The sequence below is a fragment of the Sarcophilus harrisii genome, chromosome 2, assembly GCF_902635505.1.
Source record: "Sarcophilus harrisii chromosome 2, mSarHar1.11, whole genome shotgun sequence".
NCBI lineage: Eukaryota > Metazoa > Chordata > Mammalia > Dasyuromorphia > Dasyuridae > Sarcophilus > Sarcophilus harrisii.
This window is the reverse complement of record NC_045427.1, coordinates 220,132,183-220,155,358: the sequence shown is the minus strand read 5'-3', so window position 1 is coordinate 220,155,358 and position 23,176 is coordinate 220,132,183. Positions and strand designations below refer to the sequence as shown.

The following is a 23,176-nucleotide window of genomic DNA, read 5'->3' as shown; positions in this document are numbered from 1 at the left end:
AATATGTTGCAGAGGGAATTCTTTGGGAGTACTAATTGGCTAGATGGCCACAGAAGTCTCTTCCAGTTCTAAAATCTGGACCATCTCCTATTGATCTGGTAATAAAAAAAAAACTCTCAAGATTCAGGAGTATGTCAGAGCCAACAAGAGCTAATTATCAAATTTTCACTGAGCTTTTATAGCTCATAAATCAACAAATGCTACAAATAAGGGATTGATTTATTGTTCTGTTGATTGTCTAGACTTAAGAAAGTAATGGAGAAAATGTTAACCATGCAAATCACACTTAAAAGTGTATAGTGATTTTCAGAGAGTCCATTGTTAACATTTACCAGAAGACCACTACCTAGATCTCTAGATTTAAAATTATTTTTAAAGAGTCAGAATTCCAGAAATTTCATTGATTGTCAGTGGGATCAAAAGAAAAAAAAATAAGAGAAATGGAGGCTAGGAGGATAAATTAATCTGGCACAATTAAACTGCTATGTATCAATTCCCAGTTATAAGCTGCAGTAGATTTATAAATCTAGGAAATTATAGTACAAATTCCCCCAAAGTCTCCCTTCCTGCTTTATCCCCATATTCCAACACCATATTTCACAAAGAATGGAAAGGACAGGGCCCTTAGACACTTCTTTCCTGTGTGACTGGGACACCCTCTATAGGACAATTGTCAGAGTAGTCAGGGTTTGGGAATGCTGGAGATGGCATTTCCAGATACTCTTCCTTCTGCACTATTCTCAGAGAAATGACCAAATATGTAAGAAGGATGTGACTGTAGGTTTCCTAGATTTTAGAATCACAGAATTTGAGAGCTGGAAAGGACTTCAGAGCATATCTGGTACAATCCATACCCGAAGGAATCCCCACTATAACATACCTAATAGGTGGATATCAACTTTTGCTTAAAGATTTCCTAGGATGAGGAATCCACAACCTGCTGTAGAAGTGCATTTCACTTTGGACAGCTCTAATTGTTAAGAAGGGACAGGTAGATGGTTCAATGGATAGAGTGCTGGTCCTAAGGATGGGTTTTTTTTAAGACTTTAAGTTTGAGATTTTACATTTATCCCTACTGAATTTCATATTATTAGTTTCAGCCCAATGCTCTAGTCTGTGGATATCCTTTTGGCTCTCGATGGTAATCCAGTGATTAGCTACTTCTCCCAGCTTTAGTTAGCTACAAATTTGATGAGCACAGTATCTATGCCTTTATAGCACTGATTAAAAAAGAAAAGTTACACAATACAGAGCCAAACACAATACTTGGAGAACTCTATTGGAGATGTGCCGCACTGATATTGATATAGAACCTTTAACAAATAGGTCATCTAACTACTTCACATTCATTCAGTTTTATTATGGTGACATTCATCTTTCTCTTTTTTTCCACAAAACTAATATATTTTATTATGAGTTTTGCTTAAGGTAAACTTACAGCATTCACCTCACCTAACAATTTGATGATTATCAACAACAACAAAAAGGTTCCTGGTGAGTTCTTAGTGAAGACAAACCAATTCTTGGTCATCACTACTTCTCTTTTTAGATCCTTGCTAATTCAGCTCTTTAATGATACTTTCTAGAATTTCCATCAGGAATTGAAGTCAGGATTACTGGCATGTAGTTTGCAGATTGTCCTCTTCTTTTTTGATCTTTGGGACAACATTTGCCCTATTCCATTCTTTTGGTTCCTCTTCTAGTGACAAAACTCTTTCAAAGATCACTGACATCATCTCAGCAACAACAACAAAAAAATCTTCCATTTCTTTCAGGACCCAAGGATTTAGTCATCCTGAATTAGGTGGAATGAGTTCACCAAGGATGACTCAGTTTTTATTTTGGGTATCACTCCTCTGATAGTCATTTATTTTCTATCATTTCCAATGAAAAGATTATGTCCTTTTGTGAGAAAGCAGAAATAAAATTAGAATCGGATTGTTGTAATCTCTACTGACAAGTATCAACATCTTATATCCCCAAACAAAGGTCATAGTTTTTCTTTGACTCTTCTCTTTACTCCTAACATAATTTTTAAAATATCTTTTTGTTGTCCTTAGCATCCCTTGGTAATGTTACCTCATTCTGAGCCTTACCATTTTCTGATATTATTTTCATATAACCCCAGCCAGGTTTCACAAAACCACAGAACCAGAAGCAAACTATCCTTGTTTCCATCTTCTATATATTTCTTTTTACAATATAAATTGGTTGCATCCCCATTAGTTTCTTCAGATAAATCCTATTTTTCTTCCTCATTAAAATTATTTCCTTTTGCATCTTTAGAATTTCGTTCTTGAGCATGTCTCATTCCTCTTGGACTGACTTCCCTTGAAGGATTTTAGTCCATGGGATCATACCTATATTATATTTGAGCCTTCTGAAATCTATTTTCTCAAAATCTAGAGAATGTGGCAGGTTATAGCCACCTTCCCTTTTCTCCTCTATTATAATTTCTAGGTTGTATAGTTGTAACATTCCCTCCAAAGTTCCCATCATTTTCATCCCAGCAACAGGATTTTTGTGTTAGTGAGAATGAGATCCAGAATAAAATTACCCCTTGTTGCTTCCTTCACCCTTTGAAGAATGAAATTATCCCTAAAGCAGGTCAAGAAGTTATTATAGGCCCTGCTTTTGTCAGAGAACTCTAGCGAATGTTTGGTAATTGAAGTCCCCCATCATTATTATACTGTGATTCTGTGCCAGGCTTGTGATATTTTTTAGACTCATTAATCTATTTCTTCTATACTGAAATGATAAATTCACTTCTACTTCTTCCTCCTTTGATCTTCATCCAAATATTCTCTGTCATACTTCCTTCTTCTGGTTCCTGGATTTCTTCACAGGAATATATTATTTTAATGCACAGTACTACTTTAACTTCCCTTCCCCACTTTTACTTACTCTGTATCTTTTGAATAAGGTATGCCTATCCAGAGTAACCATTCAGTCATGAGTTTCATCACATCAATTTGCCCCTTGCACCAGGACATCCTGGAAGAGACCTTAGATATTATCACAAACAGTATGTATCTTGATGAAGGGCAATAATTCTGGAAACTAATTTGGAAACTTGTGAAAACAGTGATCCCACTATATATACTCTTTACCAAGAGGTCTTCTTGATGGATGTATACCCTAAATAGGAATGGTTGTCAAAGAGAGAGAGATAAACAGAGAGACAGAGACAGAAAGAGCCAGTGCCATATATAATAAGATAGTTATAGCAGCACTTTTTGTGGTATTAAAAAAGCCAACCAAAAAACAAAATGAGGACATTAAATGAGGACAAATTGTAGCATGTGAATGATATGTAATATTATTCTTCTCTATGAAATAATTGAGGGAAAGAAATAAGCATTTATAGAGAGCCTACTATGTAATAAGCTAAGTGTTTTACAAATAATATCATTTTTTATCATCACAAAAACTGAGAGGTAAAGTGCTATAATTAATTCCATTTTAGAATTGAGGAAACTGAGATAAAGTGATTTTTCTGGGGTCAGTTACATAGCTAGTATTTTGTTCTACATTTATTCTTATCTTTGTGTGGTTCAGAAATGGTGAGGGGTCACCATTTAATAAAAAAAAGCTGGAGAAATCTCTAGAAGCAAAGCAAAGTTTATTATACATTCTGGCGGGAAGGGTGTCCCACCTGATGAGAAGACAATTGAAGGGAGGAAGCCCCTTCTGGGGCCCGGTTAACACTTTTAATCCCTAACGCAAATACCCCCTCCCATCACTGACCATCATCCTCATTGGCTGAGGGGCTTACGTTCTAAACGTGGGAACTACCCAAGAAATTGAACTTGACCAATAAGTACATAGTTGTCCATCTTTGACTGAACTAGGGAGAAAATGAAGTCATGGGAGGACAGCAGGAAGGGGACTTAGGTATGCCCTTGTATTAATGCCCAAAATCCTTCAGGCCTACTCCAGCTCTGAAGTAGATGAAGCCTTACTCAGTTTTTACAACTATCTTGAAAGCTCTCACCTCATCTCGTTCATCTTGATCTTGATGGCCTCTTGGGTGAAGACCATATTGGCATTAGGGTCATTAGGATCTTGCCAGAACTCTTGTATTTCAAGATATCATTGTATAGTCAACCTTTCTTCCTTTTCTAATCATATGTCAGCCATGTATCCCCTTCTTGGAGTCACTTGTGACCGTTCCCACAAGATCCTCCTGCTCTGGACTCATGCAGACCAAATTTAGTTCTGAGGGAGTTGAACCTCAAAATCAGGGATTCTGGTTCTTTTCATACCCTTTTTCTCATTATGCCCCCTTTCTGGGATCTACCCAGTACAAATAGGGTCACTTATAAAAAGATATTCAATGTATAAAGTAGACAAGGCATTAGAAACAATGCTTAAAAACATCTTCTTAAAACCTATTTTCATACTTAAAACCTAGCCTGTTTCTTATATTCTCTCGGGAGGTGGATGCTTTGAAACACAAAAGACTTTGCAGAACTGCTCTGTTTTGATATTTCAAGATATTTACACTCTGCTCCAGAACTCCATTCCTCCTGTTTACATATTATTCCCTCATTTACACTCTTAAATTCTGTACAATTCTAGCCTACTTGGTGTTTCCTAACATTTTATCACTTGCCTGTGACTTTCCATACCGGGAATGACTTTCTCTTTTAACTTCACTTCTTTCAAGGTTTTCTCAAGTATCCTTTCTTTTCAAAAAGCCTTTCCTAGTCACACGTTCTCCCACCCTAACAAAACAACTTTTATTGACCTGTATGTCGTTTGAATTTACCTATCACTAAAGACCAATCAATCAATTGGCAATCATTTATTCCGCACCTATTATGTGCGGAGCACTCTAAATGATGGGGATACACGGACAAAAGCAAGGCTAAAAGAAAATAGTTGTCATCTAGGAACTTACAATTTTTCTGGGGAAATACGCGTCTGTGCAGGTATACGTGCGCAGTCTATGTATGCTTGCATGCAGGGATGCATACAGATGGCAATAGGAAGGGCAAACTTTCAGGGGGACCTCGGGGTGCTGCCAATGTACCTTTATACTGGTTATACCAGTATAACCTTAAGGAACTTTTAAAACATTTTTATTATTATTTTATAATATTCATTATTATTATTATTTATTTTATTTATTATTAGTTTATTATATTATTTATTATTATATTATTAATTTTATTTATTATTATTTTATTATATTATTATTTATTTTATTTATTATTATTTTATTATATTATTATTTATTTTATTTATTATTTTATTATATTATTTATTATTTTATTATATTATTATTATTTTATTATATATTTTTATTTAGTAGCCTTTTATTTACAGGATATATGCATGGGTAACTTTACAGTATTGACAATTGCCAAACCTCTTGTTCCAATTTTTCCTCTCCTCCCCCCACCCCCTCCCCCAGATGGCAGGATGACCAGTAGATGTTAAGTACATTAAAGGAACTTCCTTAACTCCCCCGGCCTGTTTCCTTATTCAAAAAATTGCCGAGCAGGATTAAAGAGAAGCTCCGAGGTTCCTTCCAGCTCTAGATCTACGATCCCCAGAGAAAACGCGAACATCCCGAAGGCAGGGTCCTGTCTCACTACAGAACGTGCAGCCTTAGTGTTCATCAAGGAGCACATCCATCCTACCATCATCCTTGGGCAGGCGAGACTGGGAGGAGCCTGCACGGCACATGCGCACTGCTCTGTCCTTGTCACTTCGCTCCGTGGCAATCCCAGACTCCACAGCTTCCGGCTCCAGCTTTTTGTATCCGGGGTAAGAGAAGCCAGTCTTCTGTTCCTGAAACCGGAACCGGAATCAAGAGAAGAGGAAGCAGCCCAGGGTTTTGGTCCAGTCAGCTGCCGGCGCCGGTGAGGGAGGCGGAGGGCAGGAGGCGGTGGCTGCGGTGTCTTGTGGGCGGCCTGCGGTGCCCGGGACCCCGGGAGGAGCCGGGACGTGGAGCGGGGCGGGGCGGGGCGCGGCGTTGCGGACCACTTCGGGCAGCCGGGCTCCGGGGTGTTTTGTCTGGGAATCGGTTAGTCTGCGCGGCGCCGAGCTCTCCGCCTCTCCCCGGGCGTCCGGGCTGCGAAGGCTGTAGGCGGCGGGCGGCGGCGCTTGGGGCCTGCCCCGGCGCCATGAAGCTCTACAGCCTCAGCGTCCTCTACAAAGGAGACTCGAAAGCGGTCCTCTTGAAGGCCGCCTACGATGTGTCGTCCTTCAGCTTCTTCCAGAGGTCCAGGTGGGTGTTTGGTCCGTGGCCTGGTGCAGCCGGGAAGGCCCAGTCTGGAGAATCGCAAAAGCTCTCCCGTCTCGGGGCTGGACGGGCGCCTAGCCGCCGAGAGGGCAGTGGTGAAAGTTACTGACAGTTGCAGGATCCGGGGACTTGGGGAGCATTTAAGCACAGTATTTCACCCGATTCCTTTGAGAGGCCTGTGAGATTTAGGAACGTGGATATTATCCCCATTTTGCAGGTGGAGAAGCAGATGCAAGTTAAACAATTAGCGTAGGGTCTCCGTACGTGCCGTTTTTGTATTTTTTCTGGCTGGATTGGACCAGACGATCTCTGAGATCCCTTCTATCTGTCAGTTCTGCAAATATGATTATGACATATGACGTGCCATATTTAGGTGTATTTATATTTGTGATGGGCGGTAGTGGGTGAGGTTAACTTAGGGTAAGTGATGCTTTAGGAGTCCTAGAAATACAGGATTTCTTATGTAAAGCTGGAAAAGGCCCATACCTGCTAGCAAAATATCCTCTCCTTTAAAGATGAGGAAAAATAATTTCTCCAGAGGAGGAAATGACCTGCCCAGTTTTCCACAAGTACTAAGTGGCTAATCTGAACCCCAAACCCAGACCCATTATTCTCCCCTTTGTAGAACTGGGTAGGGCTGAGGTAATGTATTTTCCTAATATGCTGAAGAGCCTGGTCTTTCTTTTTCCTCTGTAAGGTGTGGGTAGATGGATTAAATTTGGATCTCAAATTTTCCACTGCCTTAGGAATAATTTAATTAGTATTCAGTCATAATTTGTTTTTAGTACAAAGTGGCACATCAGAAGCCACACTGGCCAAATGTATTTAATCTTTTATCTCATAATGCCTATGGGCCACTGGGTGCAGGGGGGAATCATCAGAGCAGTATCCCTCCCAGGTTAATTCACTTAGTATTTCTTTATAGGCTTATGATGAAATTTGCAGTCTGCCTTCTGTTTTCACAATTCCTTTGACACTTCACTTGCCAAAAATATTTCCATTGAGTCCCTGATCAAGTCCAAAAAAATCTCCATCTCATTCTGGTACTCTTTTGCTTTTGACTACCATTTTGTTGGCATTCTTTTAAGTTTTGTCTTCTGTGACTCTTCTATCTTCATTTTTTTCTCAGTCCTGTATCTTTGATGATTTTGCTGACTCCAGTTTTTTCTGCCCATTAATTTATGAATCATCACTGTGATTCTGCTATTGTCTTTTCTTTTCACTTTCTTGGAATACTTATGATTTTAAGAATCTTTTGTATTTAATCATTTCAGTAACTACAGTCTTAGACCCAGTTTCACATCTGGACAGAATTTTTTCATTGCTTATAGAATAGCTCCACTTAACATTAATCATGTGGTGCTTAGTGTAAATGATATGTATTTGTAAAACATTTTACATTTTCAGATCATGTTTATGTCACTCATAATTGTCCTATAAAGTATTAGAGAAGTTATCCCCATTGTACAGATGAAAATATTGAGGTCCAGGGAATGATTTCTCCATGATTGCAAGGTCAGTTGCAAGGCAGAGCCTGGACTCATACCTAGGTGACTCAATTGTTAGTCCAGTCATCTTTCCACTGCATTATACTACTACCTGAAATCCTCCTGCCTGTCCCAAAATGAGCCTTGGATATGAGGAAAATAAGAATTTTCTCAGCTTTCTTATTTCAGTCCATTATTACTTTCTCAAAAGTTTATAAGCTTTGGAATAATTTGTACCTTGTTTTGTTCTTGGATCCAGTCTGTTACCATTAACTTTTTGTGGATACCTTGTTGTCTCTTTACCAATAGTCTTCAATTGTATCTTTCCTTTAATTGTATCTTTCCAGGACTTTTTCAAGTTTCCTTTTTTTTTTTTTTTTAAGATCTCTTCTCGACTGCAAAATATCAAGAATTCTAAGAGTAAGAATGCATGTTAGAAGTTACCTTTCTCAATAGAAATCCTTGCTATAACTTCCCCAGCAAATGATCATCTAGATTTCACTTGAAAACCTTAAGAGATGGGGAACCTGCTTACCTATTCCCCCCTACCCTTAAGGCATCTCATTCTTCTCTCATACAGCTTTAATTCCTGAGAAATCTTTTCTTGTAACTTAGTTAGCTAAATCTTCTTTTATTTAATTTCAACTCATTGTTCAACTCACTGGAAGCTGGACAGAACAAAACTAATAATTCTTTCATATAATTTCCAGTCAAATACTTGAAGGCATACATCAGTCCTCATCTCCCCATCTTCCAGCTAAACACTCCAAATACTATGGCAGTGTCCAATGTTCCTAGCATCCTTCTCATGTCATCTTCTCAGAATCCTGTTGGGTCTTGTATTAAAGATCTTGTTCCAGATAATTTGTAATCTTCTATTCAAAACTATACTGTGACCAATATATTCTTGCAAACATACCTACTTTGTGTATGTAATTTGTCTTTTGGCCTGTTTGTATAAATCCTTCTAATGTAATATACTTTATTTTTGTACCTGATCCTTCTTAACTAAATCCTTAAACTTCAAAATCCTTAAACATTCCATTCCATTCCTTTATGAACCAGTTGAATATAGCCATTCTAATAATATTTAACACTTGTGATTATCTTAGTAGTTGTGTGTGTGTGTGTATCTGTATTTAGTTGTACATATACTTTACATAATTCTGCCAACTGTGTGTTCCTGTGTTTAATATAAAGACTACTTTTATAATTTTCCACAGTATTTTGTCTATAGTGCTTTGCTCAAGATTTTAATTGATAGAATGGGTAGAACAATATGTTAACCAAGTAATCAGTTTTCTAAAAGGTTAAAAGTAGATTGTAATGAGATATATAGCAGGCAGATGTGGTGGTTAACATAATTGTATAATGGTGAAGATTATTGAAGTTTATTATATTCCATTTGTACAATTTTACATTGCAATATTGGAAAGGAAGCAGACCTGAGTCTCCTGCACTGAAGAGTCTCAGGTTATTTTTCTCTCAGAGGTTACTGTACTGTGCATGTGGACAAGGTGAATGAGATAGGCTAAATTAACATTGTTATGTTTTTCAGTGTTCAAGAATTCATGACCTTTACAAGTCAACTTATTGTGGAACGCTCAGAAAAAGGCAGCAGAGCTTCTGTCAAAGAACAAGGTAAGGAAAATGTTTAACTTTGGTATGTGGATGAGTGGACGTTTAGTGTCTAGATTTATAAGCAAAATGTAACTTAGACATTTTGTTGCTTGTAAAATACTAGGGCTACCACTTTTCCCCCCTACTGTTCCTTGTTTTCCCTTCACTTTTTATCACTCTTATATGTAAAATAGTTTGTCCACTGGTGGAGACTTAGTTTCTTATTCAGTCTCTCCACTAAGGTTTGAAACCTGCCTTTCATGCTAAGCATTAGCGACATACACAAAACCAGCCTGGCATATTTGTAGTATCTTTCCAACTGGTTATGATTCTTTCAGAAAAAGGATAAGATTGATGCCATAAATAATAATTATTATGTGTGGTATGAATGACTATAAAGTTTCAGGCTTCCCTGTAGTTTTCATTCCTCAGAAATAGAATGGTAAAGCTTTTATTTAAAATTTTTCTCATAGTCTCCCTCAATCCATGATTTTCCTTTTTTCCAATTCTTGTATTTAAGATGATTTTTCATATACATTCCAGCTATGTACTTGAACTTAATAACTGAATCTTGCCCATTTGGGAAGCCAAAATCTGATAAGCATAGATGATGACTCACTTCTCATTATTTTTTTCTCATCTTTCCACCCAGTCAGATTCTCTGTTTAATTCAGATCTTTACTTTACTTTTTTCTCTTACTAGTTGTCTTATTGTTTAGCATTTGAATTTTTGTGACCAGTTTCTTTAACATCAAATACATTGTAAGTTGCTATCTTTCTTTTACGAGATCTTGCTAATACTATATTGGACTTAAAAAAAAAATTGTGAATAAAGCTATTGGTCATTTCCTTGGTTAAGAGATGTTTTGATCAAGCACTTGACTGATGTTTTTATATGAATTCTATCACATTATGCCCTTATTTGTCATGTAACCTAAAGTGCCATATAAGTGTAATGTGTTACTATTCTCTATTAACTTAACCTGACATCCAGGTGTCTAACTCCAGAGTTCCCTGGTCTAGCAGCTTTGTAGAAAGATATCTTAGGATGTATCTTATCTGTGAACTTTGAGATCTGATTCTCAAGTGGCCCTTGTCTGGGTTTATGTGATAGAAATAACAGCAACTCACATCAATGTGGCATCTTAAAGTCTCTATAGCACACCCACAACAACTTTGTAAAGTGTAATTATTTCTCTTTTGTTATCATTGAAAGGGAGGATTAAGAGATAGGAAGTACCTTATCCAAAGTCCCTAAGTAGTAGTGTAAGTACCAGAAGGCAAACATAGGTCTTCTGACTCCAGGTCCAGCATGTGCAATCTGTGCCATCTCCCAGACTCCCCATCCCCCAAATTCCACTCACTACCTGACACTATTTTCACATGTGACTTCTTGTTTACTCAGAGTACTTATGTCATGTGTATGTGCGGAACGACAGTCTCTCAGGTGTGGTTATTGCAGACAATGAGTATCCCTCCCGGGTGGCTTTCACCTTGCTGGAAAAGGTGAGTTGCTTTTGGGGTTTGACAGAACTTTGAGAAAATATATGTGGATGTTAGTGAGACTGTATGAAAACATAGTCTAATTGCTAAGTTATGAGGGATTAAAATGCCTTGCTTCAGCATTGTCTACATTGCTATTAGTATCTCCTCTGATATTTGAAAACTGAATCATCTTTCTTCAATATCAGTTCCTTTATCCACATTTTTCTTCTTACAATGGTATTGCCATTGTTTTCTGTGTAAAATTTTGGGTTTGGAGGTTTTTTTACATTGTTATTACTTACTCATGACTGCCACTTTCTCAATAGAACCTTCCCTTGCATCAAAGAAATATAGGTAAATGAAATCCTGGTAAAGTCTGACATCATAGCCCATCATCTCTCTGCGAAGAGAAGCAAGAGAGATTTCACCATCAGCTCTCTGGAGTTAAGATCAATTATAGCATTGGGCAGATCTTTAATGTGTTTCAGTGGTACTTGGGAAAAGGAGGGAGAGAGCCTTCAGTTTGATTCACTTTTTCCATCAAATAATCCTTTTTTTTTGGCTTTTGGAAGTATGGAAATATTTTTAGGGATCTGGAGAAACTGACCACTGCTTGAGCTTTATTTAATTTGGAATCTGGGGATCCCATGGTGGGAACCCTGATAAAAATATATTGCTTTTTCTTGTAGGTATTGGATGAATTCTCTAAGCAGGTCGACAGGATAGACTGGCCTGTGGGATCTCCTGCTACGATACATTATGCAGCTTTGGATAGTTATCTTAGTAGATATCAGGTAATATTTCAAGAAAAACTTTGTGTGGAAAAGACTATTTAAGATTATTGAAATATTAGACTGACCAAGTACTTTTAGATGTCAGTCACTGTTGTTCATACTCTCTTACCACCTCTCAAGTGGATTATTGGAATAGCCTCCCTACTTCCAGTCTTGTCTCTCCAATCCATCTTTCATGCAGTTTCCATGTAATCTTCCTAAATCATTAATAGCTGTCTCTTATTCTAGGATAAAATACAAATTCCTCCTTCCTTACCTGACTTGTTTCACATTATTCTTTCATAAACCTGTTTATCTCTTTTTCTTCTTTTGTAAAATAAGCTGCAGAAGGAAATGGCAAACCAGTCCAGTATCTTTCTTAAGAAAACCCCATTGGGCCTCCAATTGATAAATGGGTCAAAGGATATGAACAGTTTTCAGATGAAGAATTTAAAACCATTTCTGATCATATGAGGTGCTCTAAATCATTATTGATCAGAGGAAATTCAAATTAAGACAACTTTGAGACAACTCCACTACACTCCTCTCAGATTGGCTAAGATGAGAGAAAAAGACAAGGACAAATGTTGGAGGGGAGATGGGAAAATTGGGACATTAATACATCGATACATTGTTGGTGGAACTGTGAATGGACCCAGCCATTCTGGAGAGCAATTTGGAACTGTGTTCAAAAAGTTATCAAATTGTGTATACCCTTTGATCCAGCAGTGTTACTATTGGGCTTATATCCCAAAGAGATCTTAAAGAGGGGAAAGGGACCCCATGTGCAAAAATATTTGTGGCAACCCTTTTTGTAGTGGCAAGAAACTAGAAACTAAGGGGATGCCTATCAATTGGAGAATGGCTGAATAAATTAGGATATATGAATGTTATGGAATATTATTCTTCTGTAAAAAACAATTAGCAGGATGATTCTAGAGAGGCCTGGAGAGACATGAACTGATGCTAAATGAAGTGAGCAGAACCAGATCACTGTACACAGCAACAACAAGATTATGTGATGATCAATTCTGATGAATGTGGCTCTCTTCAACAATGAGATGATTGAGGTCAGTTCCAATGATCTTGTGATGAAGACAGCCATCCACATCCAGAGAGAGGACTGTGGGAACTGAGTATGGATCACAACATAGCATTCTTACTCTCTTTGTTGTTGTTTGCTTGGATTGTTTTCTTATTCATTTTCTTTCCTTTTTGATCTGATTTTTCTTGTGTAGCAAGAAAATTGTATAAATGTTTATACATATTGGATTTAACATATATCTTAACATGTTTAACATATATTGAATTGCTTGCCATCTGGGGGAAAAAGTGGGGAAAGGAGGAGAAAATATGAAACACAAGACTATGTTAAATTATCTGTGCATATGTTTTGAAAATAAAAAGCTTTAAAAAAATTTTTTTTTAATACTAGAAAACATAGTAATAAATGAAATTTCCTTTGGGGGAAAAAAAGAAAAGTCCAATGGGGTCGTGAAGAATTGGATATGACTTAACAATCACAGTCACAACGACCATTCCTCATTTCAGCTAACTGCCCACCTCTACATGATGCTACCTCTTTGTGATATCCCATCTCCCTCTTTTGAATCTTTGCATAGCCAGTCTCCCTGCCTATAGTATATTTCCCTTTTACCACGACCTTTTTTGAATTCCTAACTTCCTTCACAACTCGGCTTAAATGCTCCCTCCTGGAAGAGTCTTTTGCTATTTTCCCCTGACTATTAGCACTCTCCTTTTCCTGAATGATCTTATGTTTACATGTTGTAAGGAGTAAAAGCTCCTCAAGGGCAGGGACTCTCTCGTTTCTGATTTTGTATTCCCAGTCCCAAATACAGTATCAGCACATTTTCTTTTTGGTCCATGCTTTTTTCCCATCATGTAGAGAAAACTCATGTGGAAACTCACTTGATTAATATAGCTCAGTATCAGCAATTTGTAATCTTAGAGGGCCTGGCCTGGGAATAGAATGAGTGAGTAGTTTGTTTGGGGTCCTGACCTAACTATATTTCCAAACCCCTTCTTGTGTTTCTCGTGTTGTTAAGCTGCAGTTGCTTAATAAGACTTTGTTGCATTGATTTCCATAGGGTCTGTTAAGCAGGCTGACATCCCTGAATGATATAACTTTTAATGCTGCCATCTTTTCCAGAACTCTGTTTGAAAGAATGGTAGAATGTGAAACAGCCTTTCACGACTTGGGAACTTGGAATTTCTTTGCAGATTGTTGATTGTCAAAAGGGACTTTGAAAGCTCTAATCCAGATTATTAAAAAAGACTTTGAAAGCTACGATCTAGCATCTTGATTTTTGCTCTTTTTTCTATAGCTACAAGTAGAGTATTTGTCTTCCTCTTTTTATGTTTCCCTGCTTCCTTTTAATTTGGTTTCATGTGATTATAACTCAATTGCTCTATTATTCCTTTTTAGAATCCTCGAGAAGCAGACCCCATGACAAAAGTGCAAGCTGAGTTAGATGAGACCAAAATCATTCTGGTAAGTAAAAATTGGAAGGTATAGCAATTTATTATTGAAGGGCTGGATAGAAAGTTGTTTGGATTGAGTTGTATTCTTAGAGTTCACAGAGGATTTTGCAAATATTCCTGAGAGGTACTTAGGATGATGTTTAGCTTTACATAAGAAATCTGTTCTTCGGTGACATGTTGAGGCCACACAATGTCAAAACTCAGGGCTTCTGACTCCCAAGTTCAGTATCTTTTCACACTATCACATACCTTTCTCTGTTTTAGATAGAGAGTTTTAAATCCCTTCTATAAGGAATCTTTTGTACTGTTTACTTTAGGGAATATCTTCTTTACAGATATTATTTTCGCTAGTCATAAAGATTGAACTCTTTAAGGGTTTGAGGTGATGACTGTATCAGGGGGTTAATTTCTTTTTTACATTTCCATGCCTTTCTTAGTATATCTGTATCATCTTACTGTCTGGATTTTAGTGTGGGGCATTTGGTGTTAACCCTCAACTTTTTACATCCTTTGGATGCCTGGATCTGCTGAAAATCTTATTAACATTGGCATGGAAATCGAAGGAAATTTTTTTTTTTAATCTTTTCTTTCTCTTTCTGGAGAGCAGAGAATTCTTATCACAGATAAGTTTTTATCTCTAATTTATCACGTTAGAATTATTGGTTAATAAATTGTTATGAAACTCCAGTTAGAATTGAAAATTCACTTTCATCCAATTAAATCAGTCTTTTTATCTTATAAAAATACACTCATTTAGATGTATTAAGAGGTATTAATTTGTGTTCCTTTACCTATTTAAAAAATTTGTTAAAGTACATTCTTCATTCTCTGTAAATTCAAATATGTTTGCCACAAATCACTGTAAAATTGTTTATAAAGATTTAGCTAGCTTTGATGCACACATAGGGACAATATGTGGCAAATCCTGTCATACCAGAGGGATGGCAATTTCCCTTTTCAGTTTTGAAAGTTCTTGATTATCTTCCATTCCATTCACGTTACCATAGCTTTTAAAAGAAGTGTTGGTTTCTAGGCATCTAAATGTTGTTAATTTTCAGAACAAAATTTCCCAATGTAGAAGTTCAAAAGTACTGATAAAGTAATTCTTACATAGTGTTCCTAAAATTTTATTTGGTCCTCAAGTTCCCTATACCAAGGCAAATCAGCAGTTCTTCAGCTTATAGTTTGAAAGTTATCTGAAATAATGAGAGATTTGTTGAGAGTTACTAGCCAGCAAGTGCCATAAGAGTAACTTCAGCCCACTATAGTATGCCGAACTTTTTACAGTTTTAGAGTAGTCTTAAGCACTGAAAGCTGTGTAACCTAGGTCATGCGGTTAGTAACTGTAAGAGTCAGATTTAAACCTTGATTTTCCTGACTTCAAGGCCAGCTCTGTCCACTGTGCCATGTTCCTTCTCATAGTTTAATAAAGTCAATTAAGAGAATAAAAACCAAATATAGAAGAGTTTTGGTTTGTAGGCTGATTTCTCCCCCCTCTCTCCCAACATTCTCTGAGCTTTCTGTACCAGTTGCCAGGGTTTTAACTTTTCATCCACCAGAGAGTTCACACTTATAAAAATCATCTTCCCAGGAAAAATGCTATTTTTAACCCAAGGATAACAGAAAATTCTCCTCTTGGGATATGTTCTACCTGTATATTAGAAGTGTTTTGAGTTCCATAGTAGTTTCACGTAGTTTTCATTAAAAATGATGACCCACCGTTCTCTGGTAACTGAATTTCTATAAGTTCTCTCTGTGTTGACTTCCAAGTGCCTATGCTCATGGCTCATCTTTCATCATCATTTATTTGCACAGAGTTCTTTTCTCTTTTATCCAGCACAACACTATGGAGTCTTTGTTAGAACGAGGAGAAAAACTAGATGATTTGGTGTCCAAATCAGAAGTGCTAGGAACACAGTCCAAAGCCTTCTATAAAACCGTAAGTACTTAACAACCCCCACCTCTTCCCTGAAAAGCCTTTTTTTAAAATGAGCCTTTGTTATTAAACATGTTCCTTCCCTATGCAAGACTTTTCTTGGAATATTCAGTAGCCATTGATATGTTAATTCTTTGAGCTTTGAATAGCTTCTTGTTACATACAAGGTCACATCCATATCTTTGGCGTGGAAGATGGCAGGAATGATGGCGGCTTTGTACCTAGGTGCTTTCTGGATCTGAGTCAAGGAAAAGAAGAATATTTAATGCTGCTAGGAAGCAGACCTTCTTCTAGGAAACGGCTTCTAATGAGTTTCCTCTAGTAGGGTTTGCCATTTGAGTTACTTGGAAAGGGGGGAGATTCTATGATATCTCTAATACCAAGTCTAATTTTTCTTAAATAATAGCAACAAGATGCTTTTATGAATACTTGAAGGTTTGTTGAAAGGAAAATAAATTTCCTTTCAACAGTATTTTTTGTCCCTACTTTATAAAATGAGGGGGGAAGAAAAGGCTCCCACAGGTAAGTATTAGACTCAAGATTTGAACCCAGGACCCCTGACTTCTAATCAGGGACTCAACATTATCCCAATCTCTCACTTTACTAATTTTCTGTCTTATGGGAGAAGCCAAGTTTCTTTTTTTAAGGTCAGTAATGTTTTTTTTCCCTTAAAGAGTCCCTGAAATTATACCCTACTCTCAATTGAAAGGATTGCTTACCATCTGATTTAGTTTATTCTTTTGAATAAATTGATTAAACCAATTCATCCAATATTTATCAAATGCTTATTATATATAAGGCATCAAGAATATAAAGTCAAAATTTAAAAGTTTCTGCCCTCAAGAGGCTTATATTCTACTGGGAGAATAAAACAAATAAGCTAAGTGTATAAAGGAAAAGAAAGAGGAAAGAGAACCTGTTAATAAAGACAATTCTCAGAAAAGGCCATGATGTCATCCTTTATCTTTTAAGCAAAAATAATACTGTTTTAACAGAAAGATGTTAAGACATGAGCTTTGAGTTTTGTGTAAACTAAACATATCCATCTATACATTTTCACTTTGTAACTAACCAGCCTTTGTAAGATACCTAGGTGGGTTAAAGAAATGATCAGTGACAATGAAACCATAGTGTTGATTGATCCATATGGCTTCATGATGATCATCGTACAGTCTTCTTTGGTATCTTTATGTACTCATTCCCCATCTTGCATGTGAAGATTCTTTCCTCATCTTCACCTATGGAAATCCTTTTCCTTTAACATTCAGCTCAAATGGCACTTTTATGAAGTCTCTAGTGTCAATAAAACTGGAAGTGATCTCTCCTTCATAGAATTTCCTGTCTCCCTGTTGGACATCTCCTTTGCACTCACCCTAACTTGCATTATATTTGTGTGTCTCTTTCACACCCACAATCCTGTGTTGTATGTATGCACCTTGAGCGCTGATGTTTTTCTTGCATTTCCAATACCAAGAACGAACAGTCTTACAAATAGCAGATGCTTGATAAATGTTGTTGACTAGCTTTTATACACACAGCCTTGTTCTCTTTAGCATCATTTTCTAAACTAATTGAAAAAAAGTCAAAATTATGTTAACAAAATCAACAGAATTCTGAGAATTGGGACAGAAGGGTTAATTGGTTAGAACCAGTTAGCTGAAAAAACTTTTTAATCATACTTATGAAATGTGAGAAAAAGCCTTAGCATTAAAGACATTAGTTTATTGCAATATTCCTGGTGACATGAACTACTTTTTGGTGATAGCCCTAATTTTTGTTTTTGAAGGTGAATTGGGGGTTTGTATTTTTTGTGAAAGTACAAAATAAGACTAACTTCTCTCTAGCCTATCCATTCCTAGTTCCTTGCCTCAGTGTGATTATGAAAACATAGATGCAGAGATCTAGGTCCCAGTCTGTCTAATCAGACATTATCCTTATTTGTGGACATCAGTTGTGACAGAGTTCTTTGTTGTAGCCTTCCCTGACAGGTGGCTCCCAAGGAAAAGGCACATTGCCCCACTGCCCTTATTATCTACTAACTTTCCTAACCTTTTCCCAATTTTTTATTTCTTCCAAGGCCCGAAAACAAAACTCATGCTGTGAGATCATGTGACCCCCAACCAAGGATGAGCCTGCTCTGGAAACTTTGCCTGTCATTCATGTTGAGAACCGTAAAGCACCCCGGAAAGAAGAAAGCAATTCAAATCGTGTCCTGAAATGAGAATATTTCATTTCAGATTTCAGCCCCTGGAATGAGCTGAGGTGGGAGGGGCTTTGGGGAGATGTTTGTGTGCCTAAGTGTAATTTTTCTCCAAAAGAAAATATGAGCCTCAAAAAGATCATATGTGGGGGCAGAATGAAAAAAGATTCTCAATGACTCCAGTAGGTGCTGAAGGGCTCATTTCTCTGATAAATTTCCTGGGAGGGATTTGATAGGCCCCCTGACTTCTGCAAAACCCCACAGGAAAGTCAGGACCAAGTCTCTTCTTGATTTTTTTTTTTTTTGGTTTCTTTAATTTTATTTTTTACATTCATTATAATAACACTAGAAGGAAGTAACTCCATTATGCAGGTGGATATTGTATGGTTAAAGACAAATGGGAATTTTGCCACTGTGCAGGACTTGGGAGAGGACCTCCTTAGCAGTTGATGAAAGTGAGTTCTGGTGACCCAGCTACATGTGGGTGGTGGGAGTCCCCTTTCCTTCCCTTCCTCAAATCAATCATGAAGTTCCTTTTATTTTTGAGTAGATCCTTTAGCATCTTTATCCTCAGGGAGTGGGAGCCCTCTCAAAAAAGAAAAAGCTGAAGCCTTGAGACCTTGACAAGTCAATGGAAAAGTTTTATAATGAGAAACAAGGAACATACCTCAACCTAAAACATCTTTGGACCCTCACAAGTTTTGTTTTTTAGCTTGTATGTGTTTTCCCATTTCTTCCAGTGCTGCCTTATACTGGGGCTCATGACCTGTCCTGACAAACTTATCCATAAAGTTCTGTACAACTTATTCAAGGCAGGGAGGTCTGTGAGAGGAACTCAGATATACTTGATGGTATAAGCCTAGTAATTATCCTAGCCAGCATATCTAGAAAAGAAAAGAAAGTAGGCACTTTATTAATTTCAGGATAATCAGCTGTGAGTATCCTTTGGAGGGTAGGGATTCCAACTTGCATTGCATCTTGAGCAGCCTCTCACAGCCAGCCTTGTGGTAACTTGATGTATCTTGGATGTTGCATTTCTGGTCCAAAATAATGTGTCCTTTACTCTTAGAAATGATTTTTTTTTTTTTTTTTTGCACTGAAAGTTGACCTTAGTTCTCTTGTTCTGGCCATGTGACTGCCTCAGAGACCCTTTTTTGTGAGTCTTAGTAAGTAGGAGAATGTCTTTTAGACTCATGCTGCCATCTGCTGATTTATACCAGGAAAAGTTGCCAACTATGCCATGGCATATCTGTACTATGCTCCCTGTCTTGGGGTTGGCAGACATTTCAGAGGCTCCCAGCCTGGCAGAGGCAGCATGCCCAATCCTCTGTAAAAGCTAAGGAAGTTATCTGGCCTCCTTTATGCTTAAAAGCATCTTTTTGTATGAACGTAGGCCAAACTCTGGCTCCTTCAGTGCCTAGTCACCCAAATGTAACACTGACTTGCTCAGCTAGCATTAAGAAGATTAATAAACACTCATTTTATGTTGACCTACTGAACTATACTTGCTTCTAGTTATTGCTCCTTGAGGGGTTAGACTTCCCCTCTTTATCCCTAAGGTATTAAAAGCAAAAGTAGTCAAACAACCAAGCAGGAGTGCTCAGGTGATCAGATTAGGGTGATAGTAAGGCCATCTTAAGCAGTCTTGACCCCTGGACAGTTATTTGTTGCCACGTCTAAATAGGATGTGTATAAGCTGCTTTTTTAAATTGTTATACAGTGTTTTCTTCAGGCAGAGCAATTCATGTGCCAGAACTGGGCTACAAAGGGAGAGTCTAAAGTTAATGATATCCAACAACCACAGAAATTGTGGGTCAGCATGGTCATGCATTATTTGATGTATATCTTTTATTTGCATCTTAGTTCGGAATTCTTCCCAAGAAATTGCTTCCCATGGCTCAGCTTGAAGGTAAAGGTCATAAAGGGCTTTTACTAACTGTAAAGATATTTAGGCCCATGTAGTACATTGAGTCAAGTGTTCACTGACCCTGTGAACTGTTTTCAAATCTCAAACTGGCATAAAATTCACTGGAGAATTTAGGGTGGTGGGGGGACAGATTCAATTAAGTGGCAATTGGCTGTTCCTATTTAGGAATTATCCTGGCTTATAGGTAACAGTACCTACTACAAAATTGGAAACATTCCCTCTGCCACAAGATATAACATCAATTCTGATTGGGGGGGGGGGGGGTGTGTCCACAATCTCAAGTTCATCAGACTTTTCAAGGAGTGCCCTTGAGAACTTCCCATCTCAACCCTGCTAACTCCATAGACTTGTGGCCAAAAAAATGGAATTTGTACTTGTCTTCATCACTAAGCTAATTTTTTTTTCAGCTCTAAGTCAAATTATCCTTAAATGTGAAAGATGAATGCCATTCTCTGGTTTTGTCTTTTTTTCCTCTTTCGTTATGGTTATAAGAGTTGAAAATTTCCCTGAAATTTGTCAGGAGACAATATGAGATCTTTAGAAACTCAGTCTAAAGCTTGTGATATAGTGTGAATAGAGAGAACTCGCTGACTTTGGAAGCTAAGAGAAAGCAAAATTTTTCATCCCTAAGTTAACCTCAGCATCTCCAGTAAGCACGACTTTTGGCGAGCAAGAGGCATGGCCCTGGCAGGATGCCTTTTAGAGGGAAGGGTGGGAGGAGACTCTCAGCAGTGGTGTTGTGTTACTTGCTCCTCTGTGTATTATTGTAACTTCTTGTTTAACTTAATGCTTTTGCTAAACATTTACTATTTGGCAAAGAGTGTATTTTAATAATCTCTATCTTAACTTCTGTATGTTCTGTTTGAGAGATTCCTGTCTGTATAAAAGTTGTCTTTTGAAATATGAAAACGAACCTGTGGCTCTTTTGGGGATTAATGGAGTTAAAACAGGTGCCTCACTATAGCTGCTTAGTATTTCTGGTTGAACTTTTTAGTATTGAACTTCCATAGAATACATGCTTAAAGATTGGTGGTGATGTTGAAATATTTCTGTCAAAGAGCGCCCACAACTATTACTCTACCCCCATTATATCTTTTAAGGCAATAGGCCTGGTAGTTTTTTAGTTTTGTTTTTCCACTATGAGGTCAAGAGATGGGATAGCTGGTAAGATACTTTTTTCTGTTGCCAGAGGGCAAGCTGGCTACAACTAACAGTCTTGCCATTCCTCAGTCTATTTGTGGTTGTGGTCACCTGTGAGGGAGAAATGCGGTTTCACAAAGGACCTCTTTCTTTGCTTCTTTTGTGCTTTTCCTGGTATAGTCTCTCAAAGGCTATGATGCTATGTGTGCTCAAAGGCTATAGGAGTACCTTACATCCTATCCAGCCCTAGTTAGTGTTGCTGTGGCAACTTCGTATCTCAAGTTTTCCAAGACAGTTTTGGAAACAGACATCCAAATTAATGACTGCTTTATTCCTGACTTCTAAATTGGATCTTTTATATCTATCACTAATATATATATATATATATATATAAAAACACCTATAATCTATATAGAGCTAACTCCCACCAAATACTCCTTAAAAGATGAGTTCATTCTCAAATGGAGTATGAGAGTATGTGGGACATTGGAAAAGAAAAGGAAGAAGAAAGAAAAGAAATCACCAATCATAATCTTCCCAACTCCCATCCCCAGATCACTAGGGAAAAATCCTTTTGTCACTGAGCTTCTGGTTTCTTGTTTTAAGTTCTGGGGCCCTTAATTTTCCTCGATGAGTTTTTAAAACCAAAGTGGCATGTCAGCCTCAGCCTGGAGAGCTTCAGAGCCACAAATGTCCCTCTCCCTAGCATGCTCGTCCCTCTAGATACATTATCTCCTCACAAGAAGATGGTGGGTAAAGCTGGCATGGAGATGTCACCCTACCTTGGCAGGATATGTGACTCGCTGTGGGTGATCTTGGGCTCATGCTGGGTCGGCCACTGTGGCCTGTGTGACCATGAACAAGTCCTTTCATAGCCCAGGTTCTGAATCTTTGATCCTGGTGTTCTCTGTACAAAGGTGCTTCAGCATGTTGAGTGGATGAAGGGATGGCTTTCAGTAAATGTTGTAAATGCTCCTGACTTGTGTCCCCTTGAGTAAATGTTGTTAATGCCTTTGACTTGTGCCCCCCCCCCCTCCTTTTGCAAAAAGTAGATATGAGTGCTGGGACAATTTTTAGAATAAGAGGGGGCAGCAATTCTGATCTCAGATAAAGCAAAAGTAAAAATAAATCTAAATAAGCGAGAGAAGGAAGGAAACTACATCTTGTTAAAGGGTGCTGTAGACAACGAAAGAGCATATACTAAATGTATATGCATCAAGTGGTAAAAGCATTCAGATTCTTAGAGAAATTAAGCCAATTATAGGAAAATATAGAGAGCAACACTATTAGTGGGGGACCTCAACCTTCCTCTCTCATAATTAGACAAATCTTACCACAAAATAAAAAACTCAAGAGGCTAATAAAATCCTACAAAGCTTAAGATATGATGAACCTCTGGAGAAAATTCAATAGGGACAGAAAGGAATACACCTTTTTCTCATCAGTACATGGCAGCTACTTGAAAACTGACTATGTATTAGGGCATAAAAACTCATAATCAGATACAGAAAGGCAGAAATAGTAAATGCTTCCTTTTCAAACTACGATGCAATAAAAATTATGGTCAATAAAGCGTCAGGGAAAGAGATTGGAAATGAGCCCCAAGTCTAAAAGGTGATGCCGATGAGCATCTAAGCCAGTCCTGCACAGCTGGAAAGACATGTGGGCACAGTGTACACGGTGACAGACTGCCTCATCCTCTGGGCACCAGCCTGACCAGGTTCAGAGAAACCCATCATCACCAAAGGAACTGGCATAGGAGTTTTGCCACAGCAAATCATGAAAGTTGTCTGCTAATGCACAGAGGGCCCACACTCTGCAGTGGGCTCCCTTGTGGAGCAAGGACAGCTTCT

General features: G+C 37.8%; 1 protein-coding gene across 1 annotated transcript; it reads left to right on the top strand.

Moving 5' to 3' along the window:
- The first annotated feature begins 5,889 nt into the window (after window positions 1-5,889).
- On the top strand, window positions 5,890-21,102 carry YKT6 (YKT6 v-SNARE homolog). Its single transcript, XM_003757734.4, has 7 exons — window positions 5,890-6,238; window positions 9,299-9,381; window positions 10,766-10,866; window positions 11,535-11,639; window positions 14,065-14,130; window positions 15,958-16,059; window positions 18,134-21,102. Exons 1-7 carry the CDS (start codon window positions 6,135-6,137, stop codon window positions 18,167-18,169), a joined length of 597 nt encoding a protein of 198 aa, XP_003757782.1. The 5' UTR covers window positions 5,890-6,134; the 3' UTR covers window positions 18,170-21,102.
- The last annotated feature ends 2,074 nt before the right edge of the window (window positions 21,103-23,176 follow it).

What these genes read in the sequence shown, in the direction of transcription:
- YKT6 (XM_003757734.4), top strand. Translation starts at nt 6,135, where the DNA reads ATGAAGCTCTACAGCCTCAGCGTCCTCTACAAAGGAGACTCGAAAGCG. An exon ending in GTTATCTTAGTAGATATCAG is followed by an intron (nt 11,640 to 14,064) that starts GTAATATTTCAA and finishes ATTCCTTTTTAG; the next exon opens with AATCCTCGAGAAGCAGACCC. An exon ending in ATGAGACCAAAATCATTCTG is followed by an intron (nt 14,131 to 15,957) that starts GTAAGTAAAAAT and finishes TCTTTTATCCAG; the next exon opens with CACAACACTATGGAGTCTTT.